General features: G+C 48.7%; 1 protein-coding gene across 1 annotated transcript in view; it reads right to left on the bottom strand.

Moving 5' to 3' along the window:
* Nucleotides 1-8,060: 8,060 nt before the first annotated feature.
* Nucleotides 8,061-14,643, bottom strand: part of LMX1A (LIM homeobox transcription factor 1 alpha) — a 143,900-nt gene continuing 137,317 nt past the window's right edge. The window contains exons 6-9 of the mRNA XM_038413832.2: nt 13,375-13,452; nt 13,145-13,214; nt 11,429-11,599; nt 8,061-11,062 (exon numbers count right to left, since the gene is read on the bottom strand). Coding sequence (XP_038269760.1) covers nt 10,902-11,062; nt 11,429-11,599; nt 13,145-13,214; nt 13,375-13,452 — 480 coding nt within the window. The 3' untranslated portion in view covers nt 8,061-10,901. The remainder of the gene's footprint in view (nt 11,063-11,428; nt 11,600-13,144; nt 13,215-13,374; nt 13,453-14,643) is intronic.

Below are 14,643 nucleotides of genomic sequence, written 5' to 3'. Positions count from 1 at the left end.
CTAAAAATTGCTGCATAGACATTTGGGCTCCAGCCCAAGTCTGGGACCCTGCAATGAGGGAGGGTCCCCAAGCCCAAACATCTACACAGAAATTTGTAGCCCCATGAACCCAAGTCAGGCGACCCAGGCAAACTGTGCCACAGGTCTTTTATTGCAGTGTAGATATACCCTTATGAACTTCCACAGGTCATGTGCTGAATAATTAAGACACATTCATGGGAAGACATGAGGAAACAGCTTGTGCTACTGACTGGTTAAAAAGTTACCCCATATGTGTATGATACCCCAAGAAACTGCTAGCTTTGCTGAAATCAATGGAACAACACTAATTTACACCAGCTGAGAATCTGGCCCTTTGAGTTGTTCTGCCAACACTTTATAGCTTAGTAGACGGGGTTGAAAAATGCCAACTATTTCTCCCACAAGAAATTTTGGGAACTTTTCATTTTTTTAAAATGAAAATTTCTGCAAGTATTCAGTTTTTTTCAATATAATCTGAAACCAAAAAAAGTTTCTGAAAAATTTGATAAAAAATTGTTTCAGTACAATTGTTTGGTTTTTGAAAAACCAAAACCAGCTTTTTTAATGCAAAAAACTGACCTGAAAAGTGAAAAATTTCACTAAAAGCTGGAAAAAGTACTGGAAAAAAACAAACCAACCATGCAATGTTTGATATCTTGTTTTTAGAGAAAAGGCTGGAAGGTTATTTTTTACCAAAATGTAAGCATTGTCATTAAAATATTTTTTAATGAGAAAAATGGGGGGATGAAAAATTTCAAGCAGCTCAAGTAGCCACTCTAACAACAAAGACACATCCAACTCCCAGGCCAGCATTCTGCAGCAAGCCCAGGAGGGAATTTCCTGCACTAAGAAATGCATAAATGACCACTAAAGGGCATTAAAAATGTGACTGGCCAGCTGCTAACCCATGACTCCTGTGTTGCAATAGGTTCAGGCTTGATGGTTTTCAAAGAGAACTGGAGTCCCAAAAAAGACGCCCCACTTGCACAGAGCCACAGAGCTGATACGTAACCGTCCAGCCCTGTCCTGTCCCCCAGAGGTGGAGCCTGTGAGCCAGCCACAGACATAGGGGCAATGGGCTGCCGTGGCCCACAACTTACAGGCCTGACTGCTGGCTCTGAAATAGAGACACACTTGGGGAGCGTGCCTGCATCGAGGCCAAAAACCACCCCAAGCGGGACATCAGAGAGCAGAGGGGTGGAGATTGGTGGTCCCTCAATCCCATCACCCCGCCACAAGGGGACAAGGGTCAAAGTAGAGAGGTAGCCAGTGAAAAAGCCCTATCAGATGACCACCCTAAGCTGCTTCAAGCCCCCTCATCAGGTGATCTGTTGCTTAGTTATGGCCCACCTGAGCATTTGGGGTAGAGTCCATGTACACAGAATGAAGGGGATCGTATCCTCCTCTGGGCCAGAGGATCAGGATTTGCCTAACGTGCATTGCAAGGTACAGCTGAACCTGCCCTGTTGAAAGCAGAGGGCTCTGGTCTCCCGGAAACATTAGAAGAGAGAGCTATGCCATAGGGATAGGAAAGACAGCTAGAAGAATCCTGGTTAAGATTTTCCAAAGAAACCAGTGATTTGGGATGCTCAATTTGAGATACCATCCCAGGGTCTGATTTTCAGAAGGCATTGAGCACCTGCCCTCTGATACTCAGACCCCTTTAATGTTAAAAATGTCAAGTTGGGCACTCAAAAATATAGGCCCCTCTTAAACCCCTAGAGGGGCTCCCCTGGTGGATGTGCAGGGGATTTCCCTGTTTGGACCCAAGTCCCTGGATCCTTCATGCTCAGGTCTTGCTAGGGCTGGGCACAGTCTAAGCATTAAGAAAAGAAGTACTTGTGGCACCTTAGAGACTAACAAATTTATTAGAGCATAAGCTTTCGTGAGCTACAGCTCACTTCATCGGATGCATCCGATGAAGTGAGCTGTAGCTCACGAAAGCTTATGCACTAATAAATTTGTTAGTCTCTAAGGTGCCACAAGTACTCCTTTTCTTTTTGCGAATACAGACTAACACGGCTGCTACTCTGAAACCAGTCTAAGCATTGTTTGTGACCCTGGACCTCTCCACCCACTCCAGGGAGGAGATCCTCTGTGTAGCACCCCTTTCTGAGAGCTGAGGACAGTCCAACTGTCTAGGCGCTGAAAGTAGCACCAACTCTCCCAAGCCTGCCTAGGAGCTTTTGCACATTCCCAGAGTTCCACCAAATCTGGTTTATTGTTCCTTTGTTCAGGGGCTAGATGACAGTAAAAGCATGTAACAAAGAGACTCTGTAAAAGAATTTCTAAACACACACATTACTCTTGGACAGCACTGGAGATATGCAAATCTATGGAAATGCAACAAAACCCTCACGTAAAAACCTGCCTCAGTTTTCTCACTACTATGAAAGCACTTTGGGAGCTGGGCTATGTCCTTTCAGGATCCCAGGACCCTTCCTTACGCACAGCCTTGCCTGGTTCTAATCTGCTTCTAAAATGGGGTAAAAAGAAAAGGAGTACTTGTGGCACCTCAGAGACTAACAAATTTATTTTGCAGCTCACGACAGCTCACGAAAGCTTATGCTCTAATAAATTTGTTAGTCTCTAAGGTGCCACAAGTACTCCTTTTCTTTTTGCGAATACAGACTAACACGGCTGCTACTCTGAAACCAGTCTAAGCATTGTTTGTGACCCTGGACCTCTCCACCCACTCCAGGGAGGAGATCCTCTGTGTAGCACCCCTTTCTGAGAGCTGAGGACAGTCCAACTGTCTAGGCGCTGAAAGTAGCACCAACTCTCCCAAGCCTGCCTAGGAGCTTTTGCACATTCCCAGAGTTCCACCAAATCTGGTTTATTGTTCCTTTGTTCAGGGGCTAGATGACAGTAAAAGCATGTAACAAAGAGACTCTGTAAAAGAATTTCTAAACACACACATTACTCTTGGACAGCACTGGAGATATGCAAATCTATGGAAATGCAACAAAACCCTCACGTAAAAACCTGCCTCAGTTTTCTCACTACTATGAAAGCACTTTGGGAGCTGGGCTATGTCCTTTCAGGATCCCAGGACCCTTCCTTACGCACAGCCTTGCCTGGTTCTAATCTGCTTCTAAAATGGGGTAAAAAGAAAAGGAGTACTTGTGGCACCTCAGAGACTAACAAATTTATTTTGCAGCTCACGACAGCTCATGAAAGCTTATGCTCAAATAAATTTGTTAGTCTCTAAGGTGCCACAAGTACTCCTTTTCTTTTTGTGAATACAGACTAACATGGCTGCTACTCTGAAACCTGTTAAAATGGGGTAGTGAGAGTGCCTTCCTTTTATAGAGTTCCGGGCCCTTGTCAGGTGACCATCCTGAGCGGCTTCAAGTCTCTCATCAGGTGATCTATTGCTTAGCTATGGCCCACCTGAGCAAACTGGTTTCTCTACACTGCATCCAGCTCATTGTTCCATGGGTTTCCCTTTAAACAGAAGATCATCTAATTTAATGACTCCTGATTGTTCCCCATTGTTAGCTCTCTGCTAGGTGGAAGGATTTCTTCTGACACTTCTTGATGTTTTCAGCTCTAAAGAAGGTGACAGAACCAGTGTGAAGGCTCAGAACAGTTTCACAATCAAAAGGGAAGTCACAACGGCTGGGGGACACTATCAAATTAGTCTGGCTTAATTGCATCACTCACCACGTCTACACTACCCGCCGGATCGGCGGGTAGTGATTGACCTATCGGGGATCGATTTATCGCGTGTAGTGTAGACGCGATAAATCGATCCCTGATCGCTCTGCTGTCGACTCAGGAACTCCACCAGGGCGAGAGGCGGAAGTGGAGTCGACGGGGGAGTGGCGGCCGTCAATCCCGCCCCGCAAGGATGCGAAGTACGTGATTCTAAGTCGATCTAAGATACGTCGATTTCAGCTACGCTATTCTCGAGGCTGAAGTTGCGTATCTTAGATTGATCCCCGCCCCCAGGGTAGACCAGGTTGTGGAAAATTTCACACCCTGTGCAACACAGTTAAGCCGACCTAAGCCCTGGTGTAGACAACATTAGGTTGACAGAAGAATTCTTCCTTGGGGAGGTGGATTAACTATGCTGACGGGAGAACCCCTTCTGTCACTCTAGGTAGTGCTTACACTGAATCACTGCAGCGGGGCAGCTGTGCGTCTGTGTAGACAAGTCCTCAGGGTCTACACTACAGCTGTTCAGCTGCAGCATTTTTAGTGAAGCCACAGGGGTAGGATCCCCAAAGGGACTTAGGCACTGTGAAGCTCAGCATCTCAACACCTATTTTTGGGGTGCCTAGAACTTCACAAGAACAACACTGCACCCCACAAAGCTTGAGTTAGGCATCAAGGCTCCCTGTACAATGAATGGGGAGAGAGAGGTGCCTTAGAATTCAATCCACAAAAGCCAGAATGCAAGGTGGGCAACCTGAGAGGTGCCACCAAGAAAGGTGTGTGCTAAGCCCTGCCCCTCCCTCAGAGCTGAGCGCCTAAATCCAGGCTTCAGGGAGGGGACCTAGCTCTGCTTTGAGATCCAGAAACTGCCTGAAGTCGGGGGACTTAGGTGCCCAAGGCACTTTTTGAGGGAACACATTAGGTGCCTACCTGGTGCCTCACAAAATGGCCAAAGGAGGAGGAGGTGGTGTCCACCTTAGAACCTTCAGCCCAGTCATGACAGCACTCGTCTGGGATGTGGGAGAGCCACGTTTAATTCTCCATCAGGCTCAGGGGTGGGGTGGCAAAGGATTTGGACAGGGGTCTATTACTCCTGCAGAACCCGCTCTAACCAGTGAGCTTTGGTAGATTCTGATAGAAGAGTCCCTCAGTCTCTCCTGTTGAAGCTGTTGCCCTCTTGATAAATCAGGAAAGCATGATTGGAGCAGGGGGGCTGGACCCGGGTCTGCCACTTCCCAGGTAGCTGATCAAACCACCAGGCTACAATGTCTTCATGCTGCCTTGCTCTCTTTCTCTGGCCGAATGACTATTTATATATTTATCCACAGTGGGCCAGATAATGACTCTGTTACCCAGTGGTTTGGGCACCCACCTGGGAGGTGGGAGACTCTGGGTCCAGTCCCCCTGTTCCAATCACTCATTCCTTAGTTATCCAGCATACTACAACTTCACCAGGAGAGGCTGAGGGAGCCCTGTATAGAGCATTCCATAGTTCAGGGGTTAGAGTGCTCTCTCCTGAGAAATGGGAGAGCCTTGTTCAAATCCTGTCCCCCCTACCAGGCAGAGGGGGAACTGCACTGAGTTTCCCACACCCCAGGGAAGTGCTCTAGCTACTAGGCTAGGAGTTATAACACATACCTCCTGCTCTTTTCCCCCTGCGTTTTGAAGGGGACCCAATCCAGTAGGAGTGCTCAGAGGCCACTTGCCAAATCGGGCCCCGCCCATAATTTAGACTGGTGAACTACTAACTTCCCCTGGTTTGTGAATCACCCTGGGTTTAGGAGGCCAGACGCCTAAGAGTGAGCATGCACAGAGACAGGAACGTGGCCTCCAGGGAATATAGGGGCACTTTGACTCTGAAAAACGTAGGCAGCCAGTGAGTACAGACACTTATAGGAGGAGTTTTGTGGATCACAGTGGAACCAAAACTGGGACTTAGGCACCTAAGTCTGGTGCTTAGATGCCTACGCACCTTCATGGGTGCCACCCAATGCAAAATGGAGGGTGCAGATTCATAACAAGTGACAACGGCCCAGCTCCTCAAAGGTACTGAGTTGCCATCCTGCCATTGATTTCAGTGGGAGATAGGCACCTAAATACCTTTGTGGATCTGGGCCGCCGTGGCTATGGACTTGCCGAGATCCACAATCAGGGCAAAAGGAACGAGCTCATTAGGCCAGAAGAGATATCATCCAATTGAGCAGGGCCATTTCAGGGGCCGTTGGGGGTATCAGGAGCAGTCTAGCCAGCAGTTTTGTAAAGCTACCTCTAAAGAAAGCACAGGAAAGAGATGCCATGTGCCTGGAAATCATTTTTGGTGGCGGACAGGTTTAAGAAACCATATTTTCACTGCAATCCAGGGCTTTCTGTGTCCTACACACCACTGGGAAAATCGCTGTCTTACAGAGAAATATCAATAAGTACTAAGCTCTGAAATACATTGATATGGCCAGTAGCCAATCTGCCTCAGACGTTTCTATATTTGTATGGCCAGATCTGGCAGTCCAAGCGGCCCAGCCTACCACAAGCCCTTTCAAAGGAGGCTGACAGAGGGTGGTGCCCGTCACACACTGAATTTCAGTAGGGTTTCAATGCCCTCCTTTGAAATCACCAACCCAAGCCCTTACTGAGGTAAAACTCCAGCTGGCTTCCATGGGAGTTTTACCAGAGTGAGAGCTGTCTCTAAGATTTGGCCTCTAGCTAATGGTGTCTTTTACCTGTCTTTTTCAGAGGAGATCTGAAAGGTTTTGATCATCATTGCCTAAGGCCAGATTCCTTTCATTCCAGCCTCTTTAAGCAATCCTATTATTAGGACATTGTTCCATAACTCCTTCCAGCCACGATTACTGAACCCCTTGAAGTCCGGAGGTTCCAGCATATATCCAGCTTCTTGGACTAATATCCCAACCAACCCAGCCTCCTTGGTCTGCAACATTTGGTTGTTTCTAGGAAGCAAGACCTAGATTTTCAAAGGTATTAGGCATCTAACTCCCGTTGATTTCCCAGTCTGAAAATGGGGGGGGAAGAAATGAAGATGTTTCAGTTTGAACTTCCAAAGGCTTCGGGTTTTTAGTTAGGAGATGAGGGTGCAGCTGATTTGTTTTATCTGTGTCAGTTCAGCCAGCCCTGATCCTCACCACCAGCCCTGTTGGGTTTGGTGTCTCATTTCAGCACCAGGGGTGAAATTAACCCACTATAAGTCCTAAGCACGATTTAAATCTTCTGCAGAGGGCTGAATTGAAATCCCTGTCCCCAACTTCCTCCACCTCTGTGCTTTTCTCTCCGCTGCCTTTCACTCAGACAGCCATACAAGCAGCAAAGAAAGACATAGGAACAGCTGGAGAGACCTTCTGTGACCTTGTTAGTATTAAAACCTCCCTGCTGCAGCTGGCAGTTCTGACACCTTTTACCTGTGATCGAGATCATATCAGTGCAGGGCGTGGAATACGTGTTGAATTACCTGCAGCACCACTGTCAGGAGATAGCCAGTGTGTCATCCCCACGTCTAACAGGCAAGAACTGGGGGGATCTAGGCCCCATTGTGCTAAGCACTGCCCTGATTCAGCTAAACACAATCCCTGTCGCACTTGTCTGTTTTGATACCAAACTTGCCAGAGTTAAAGGAAGGCACAACTACCGCTTGCTTTAAAAGACCGCTAACCAATGGTCCGAATACTGCAAGTGAAGATCCTGCAGACCCATATAAGGTGGGACTGATGCTATGGTGACCACTGAACCAGTGCAGGAAAACAATGAATTGCACAAGGTGCTTGAATGAATGGTTACCAAAAGACAGCAGCAGAGAGACCTGATCCCACGCCCAAAAAAAGTGAATGGAAAAACTCCCAGAGTCTTCAAAGGCTCTGTTTCAGGCCTCATAAAGTGAGCAAATACCAGGCAATGCAACATAGGACCCTCAGTAGAGTAGGGCTGTAGCTCTTAGAAGTTAGAGAGGGAAAATCCCTATTGCTATAGTTCGTTTTATCTACCACATTTCCCCAGCCCGTGCAGGGATTCTCTAGGGTTTTGTCCCGTTTAATGTTACCCCTTTGACTTTGAAGTGCCAGTTAGTGGGGCTTTCCAGTTGGAAAGCAGCGACTGGTTTATTTCTGAGTGGGAGGCAGAGGTACAGACCAGTTGTGGACCTTTGATTGCTTCTCTCTGAGTGGCTATTCCCCTGTCAAATAGAGCCCTCATTGTTAAAAAATATATATATTTCCTGCTATCCTTCTTTGGTCAGTTTATCTCACTATGCCCTGCCCAACTCCTCTTCCTCCTTGACATCCCCACCCTTCTGATAACCGCAGAGTCAACAGAACATCTCACACACAAAGAGACCAGCCACTTTGCAGAGATTTTTAATTTAATCTTCATACAACACTTCTGATGGTGTGTCATGTTCATCCATCAGCCCCCCATTACATTCAGTGTCAGGTTTTTAACATGGCCACTGACCGGAAACTACAGCACCACAGTTACTTTTTCATTCATTTTACATTTTGTTGTTTGTATAATTTATCCATAACAACAGCACAAAATTACACAACACAGTAACTATATGAGGATAAGGACGCGTCTGCACCTGCCTCAGCACAGGGCTTGATTCTAAGAAAAACTCTGCCAAAGTGCCTGGCTTTCAGTGGAGCACGTGGGTGGAAAGCAGGCAGCCCTCCCACACTTGATTTGTCCCAAAGACCACTGGGACATTGAAACTTCATGCTTTTGTGCTGCACTGGGGAAGCAAAGAGCAGGGTAACCCATTGCTTAAAGGGTGGGTCTACGCAGAAAAGTGACCATGTGGGGCTCCATATGTATTCTCTCTTCCGGAAGAGGAAGAATAGCTCATGTGGATCCAGATGAAGGGCTTGATCGAAAAGCCTCTGATGTCAATGGGCTTTGGATCAGGTCCAAATGGAGCGTGTTTCTCAGGACGACTCATCTATGCAAACACCTAGGGTGCGGCAAGCTAATGCTGGGTAGATTGACACCTGGGCTTGCTGCAAGCTACGTGTCTGTCTGGACCCTGCTGCTGAGCACCAAACGTTCTGTAGGGCATTTTGATCTAGCCTGCTTTGCAACTGAAGCAGATTAAAATGCACTAGGGAATCAGCACGGGCAGCTAGGGCAGGGTAGATTCACACCCCAGCTGGCCGCAAACTAAGCATTTGCATGAACAAACCCAAAGTGCTGGCCTCGCGCTCCCCGCTAGGGTACTGGAAACCCATCTGTGCTCAGTAGCAGCCGCAATGTAGGGCTTGTCTACACTTGAAACGCTACAGTGGCATAGCTGCAGCGCTTCAGTGGAGACACTATCTGTGTTCTCCCATCCGCATAGGTAAACCATATGGCAGTAGCTAGGTCAAGAGAAGATTTATCAAACCCCTGAGTGATGTAGCTGGAGGGGGGCTGGAACAATTTGTACAGTGCGGGGGCTGAGAGCTATTGATCCAAACTGTAAATCCTGGGTATGGTGAAAACCACTTCAAGCCAGGGAGTGCAGCAGCAGCCCTAGTTCTAGCACTTATGCATAGCTGTGCAGCTGTAAATTCCCAGTGTAGACCAGCCCTTAGATTCTGCCATTTGAGTTTAGCTGATCAGGGTTGGCCCAAGGTCAAATACAGCCCCCTGTAAATGTTCACACAAGGATCTGCATAATCTCCCCAAGATCATAAAAAACGACTCCCCGTTCTCCTTCCAGGGCCCGATTCAAAGCACAGTGATACCAGTGGGAGCTTTTCCATTGACTTTGATGGGCTTTGGATTGGGTCCTTACTGGGAGAATCAGGATCCCGTGTTGGTCACCAGGTCTGCAGTCGTCTAGGGCTAATCCGCTTGCTGATGATGCATGGGGCAGAACATATTCCATCTCACTCTTCCATCGCTTTATTGGCTTCTACCGGGCTAGGAATGGAAAACTCCTGAGATGGTCAGTGAAGCCAGCAGCTTTGACTCAGAGACACAGAGGAAACAGAGCAGATACAGGGCTCGATCCTGCCCCATTAAAGTCCATGGAAATTCTGCCTTTTATTTCAGTGGGCCCAGGATCAGGCTCCAATGACAGACACAGACACTCTTTGGATTATAACCAACCTTTAAAAGCAACCAAGCAGATGGAAAGCACCAACGACCTCTCGACTGCAAGGAATCAAATGTTCCTTCCCGGCCGCTGGGCTTTTGCAAACTAAACATAACCTTTATAAAAGTAAATTATTGTCTTATAACTTAAGTGCATCAAGCATTTCCTTAAATATGGTTCACGCTGAAAATAAAGTTACTTTTGCTGTACAGTACATTTCTGATAGAATTAGGAATAAACTTTGTTGATACTATATGCAGGTGTGTCTGTGGAGTACATACATTTACACACACACACCCCATGTGCGCACACATACGCACACACCCAAACATACCTACCTCTTGCCAGGAATTTCCCAGTTAGCGTGAGAGAGATTAGGAGTTTCTAGATTTCTATACTTGCATGAGAACGTCTATATTAAAAGTCCCTGTTTTTATCAATAAACACTAGAGCTGGTAGAGAAACAGGAAAAAAAAATATGGCGAACATTTCTTTGAAATTTTCCCCGTTTTTTCATCAAATTTTGCCAAAATTGCAAAATTTTAAAAGTTTTGGACCATTTCTATAGGACAGAAATTGTATGGTCAGAGACTCTAAGTCCAGAAGGTCACTCGATGCGATCATCTCATCTGACTTGTATATCACAGGCCAGAGAACTTTGCTGAAATAAATCCCAGTAAATCGCAGGGGGAGGGTGTGGGTGACGGAACTGTGAAAACTTTGCACAAAGTGTTCCCAGTTTTTTCTTTCCCCATCAAAATTCTGTCTAAATTTCAAAATAAAAAAAAAATAAATACATGAATAATTTTTAAATCCTTTCCATAGCCAGACAGGGGGGTAAACAGGAGATGGGGAATGTCCAAATTTCATAGAAATGTTTAACCTGTTTTTTTCCCCCATTGTTAAAATTTCAAGTTGAAAAATGCAGCCCAGCTCTAATAAACACTTGGTATCTAATAGTAGGATTCTAATAAAAACATGACACTATGCAATCCATAACTTATTCAGTCTTTGGAAATACTGAGCTACAAAATATTGTTTGACAGCATTCCAGTAACACAAACCCCTTGCCCGCCATATCTGAAGTGAATTTAACCTGTAATGTCATAGGCACCTGTGCCTGGCCAGGTGACACAGACAAGGCTCAAGAAGTGAAATAGGAGTTCTGCATGGAGTACAGATGGTCGATAGGGTTTCCCATCCTTGACTGCAGTGGTCCAGCTTCTGAAGTCGCTAGGAAACAGTCGCCCAGGTTGCTAAGTGAGGTATCGTCACTATCCAGGTCATGGAAAAGGGGCTCAGCACCTTAAAGTGAGGCAAACAAATGATGTTGAAGTATTATTGGCTATGGACAGTCCTAGCAAAGCACTTTGCAGTGACATAGCGCTGTCCCCCAACAGAGCTAAAGGGCTGGACTGTGAGCGTTAAGCCACTGCCCACGCTAGGGGGCGCTGCTGATCCACGACACTCCAGCTGGAGCTCTGGAAGGCAGCCTGTGCTTCGGGAAGGTGCCAATCTCACCAGCTATGGAGACTCGCGGGGAAGGTGAGAACTGGCGAGTGTGTGTAAGTCAGGGTGGAATCTCCATTCTGGCTCTGTATTGGCGGGTGGAAAGAGACCTGCTGCAGAGGTGCCTAGAGATGAGCACTGCAATTTCCCAGAGGCTCTTACCATAGGGGTGCATGTGGTCTCCTGGCATCTGGGGTGGGGTCAGCCCTTGCCGGAAGGGGTCCGAGCTATAGACGCCCTGCTCAATAGCCAGCAACTGTTGTGGTGGGGCCAGCGTGGTGTATGGGTTCATGATCCCCTCCAGGCCAGCATTCCCACCACTGTTTGTCTGAGCTGTAAGACAAGGGAGAACGGATGTCAAAGAGCCAAATGTTGCTGTAGGGCCCCCCTGTTTCTAACCTCCCTGGGCTGCTACACAGGTCTGCACTCCAAACCTCTCCCCAGGCAGCTGTGCGGGGTCCTTTCTCACCCTCTGGGCAATTCTCTCACACACATCCCTGAGCCCGCAGTCCCATGGTAGCACTCCTTACTCTACCCCACCAGCGCCAGGACTCAGCTCCCCACTTTTTGCCCTGTCATCTAAGCTTCTGGCCCCCTTTGGCAGCATCTCTCTGTGCTGTGCTGCTGTCATCCCTCTTTCCCTGCAGAAATGGGCAGAGATGTCAGGTTCCGTCCACTCCAGACTTCTGGACAAGTCATAGTCCTGCACGCTCAGAGGAGAATGCTCTGTCAGTCACTCCCGTCCTATGCTTGGGGCCTGGATGGAGGGGTAACACAAAGGTGGCTTTAAGTCACCTTCACACACCATGTATTCTGGGGTCATTCCGGGGCCACCATGGCCTGTAGTGTAAGTTAGAGCCTCCTCAGGGCTGCTCTAACTGACTCTCAGCTTCCCATGACTCCCCGGAGGCCTTGGGAGGCAGAGAACAGATGAAGAGCAGTGTGATTTGGCCATGTCCCCTCCCGACCCTCCCCCCATCACGAGTGTAGCCCTCCCTCCTACTCCCTAGTGCAAAAACACCCCTTGCCCAGGGTTGTAGATCAGGACTGTTGTAGAGCCCTTTCACCAGTTCTGCACCAGCCAGGGGGCCATTCCCATTCCCCCTTCAGGCTCCTTTCCACTCCCAGAGCAGCACCCAGGGGCCTTATCAGAAATGAAAATCTTTCCCTCCCTGGCAAGAGCGGCTTCGTCACCCCCGCCCCTGCCTGCCCGAGTGCACTAGGAAATCCTCAGAGAAGCACCGAGCCCTTAGTTGTCTCTGTTTTAATTAAAGCCAGACCATCTTTTCCTAGGTTCACCCCTCGCGGCAGCGAGAACCCTGACCCCCTTTCCCACACTAGCTGTCTTTTCCGGCCCCTTGCCCTTATGCTGTAAGCCATGTAATAAAAAGAAATGCTACTTCACCTAGCATGTGAACAACCAGCGGAACTCACCGCTGCAAGAGATTATCGAGTCTCATGCTGTGGCTGGACTTCTAAGTGAGCTGTTTATCTTATGACAGCTAGTAACAGTTTCAGCTCTGCTGGCTAAGAGGGAGACTTCTCCACGCATGTAGGGCATTTCACAGCAGGCTAGTAGATCTGGGGGTAACACACCAGGGAGCTGGGGGATCCCAGGCAGAGATACTGGGATGGTGTCAAGTTCTGGAGTGCAGTGGGGGCCTGTCTTGCAGCAGAATGGGAGGTCTCAGCTAGAAGGGTTGGGTTTCTAGGCCAGGAACCAGGGGACCCAGGAAGCAGGAAGTAGGCGCTGCCATTGAACTGGGAGTAGCAGTGCCACCGATTGCGGGGGGCAGCATCGTGCAGCCACTCTGTGGTCTCCGACAGGGGTCGTGGGGGTCTCACGCAGCATGGGGGCGTGGGGGGCTTGAGCGGTACCTGAACTTAGCCGCTGGGTGTTTTGCTGATCTTGCTGCTGCTGCTGCTGCCTCCTCGCGAGTTTCTTCATCTGTTCAGGAAGGAAAGGAATGCAGAGGGTTGAAACAAGTCAATCTATGGAGGAGGCAAGAGCAAAGTTCTAGGACAGTGGTTTCCAGGAGAACAGAGGGCAGAAGGGACCCCCAGGGTCATGGAGTCCTGTCCCCGTATCGTCCCCCGAGGCTACGTACCTTCGCTCTTTGATTCTGGAACCAAACCTGCACGACTCGCACACTCAGCCCCGTCTCGGCCGCCAGCGTCTCTCTGACCTGGGATAAACGACACAGGAGACATCCCCAGTCTTTTACCCAGCGGCTTTGCAGTTTCATTCCAGAAGAGGAACAGCGATCGGTGACCCAGAACATCAGTGAGTCTCCATCTGCTGGCGGGGAGTTTTCCTGCCACTGGAGCCATCTCAGAGAGACAGAACCATGGACGGCACCGTCCCCTCCAGACCGCTTTGGGGTGGAGGCTTCGCCTCGAGGCCTGTCAACCCTGCAGCTGGTCACCCAGATGGTGAGTTGTGAGCTGCTTCCCATACAAAGCACTTGTTTCATTATCCTCATCCTCTGTGCCTCCCCGCAGTCGCCCCTCCAGTTGTTTGTTCTCCCTCTTGGGTCTGGTGATCAGTCTAGACTGTAAGCCCTTTGTGGTAAGGACTCTTCTTAAATGACCTACGTGTACAACAACTAGCGCCCTGGGACCCTGATCCCTGACTGGGCCCTCTGGGTGCTTCTGTAGTAAAAATAATAAAGAATAAGGAACCACACAATGTGGCTCGCTCTCTGCCTCACATGTACACACAAGCAATCAAATGCCTAGGGATGAGTTCCCAGTCTGCAATGGCTGAAACTTAAGGTATTTAGTTTAGCCTATGAAGCCTGGGGGTGAAATCTTGCTTTCAGCGGCTGTTTTGCCATTGATGCCAACAGGGCCAGGATTTCACCCTTAATGACAACTCCATGCCCTGGCCCAGAACAGGGGCCCAGAGGGGAGAGAAGGATGTCTGGTGCCTGTCCTCTCCCTCACATGTGGGGACAGGGCACAAGTGCAATGCTTGTGCTTGGGGGAGCACAGGGACTGCTCCCTCCTAGCTCCTCCAGGGGCACAAGCTGCAACAAGGGGGCAGGGAGGAGATGGGGGCCATGCACCCCTCCCTCGCCCTCACCATCCCTTGCAACTAAGGCATGGAGTAGCAAACACCCCCCCAGTGTGATCTGGAAGGAGCCCCTTTGAGCTCCCCAACAGTGGGACAGTGCCAGCAAGATACAACCTGGTCCTATATGGGCTGGGTCCTGGTTATCTCAAAGACTATCTCATGTGATTATACAGCAGCATTGAGCAACCACTCCTCCTGTTGAGCCTGGATGTGACTGGAGGCAGGGCCTTCTTTGTGGGGGGTTCTCAGCTATGGACAAGCTTCCCCATCAGTTCACCAGAGCCTGAGTTAGTTGACCTTC

This window comes from Dermochelys coriacea, chromosome 8, assembly GCF_009764565.3.
Source record: "Dermochelys coriacea isolate rDerCor1 chromosome 8, rDerCor1.pri.v4, whole genome shotgun sequence".
Lineage (NCBI taxonomy): Eukaryota > Metazoa > Chordata > Testudines > Dermochelyidae > Dermochelys > Dermochelys coriacea.
This window is presented reverse-complemented; position numbering and strand designations above follow the sequence as displayed.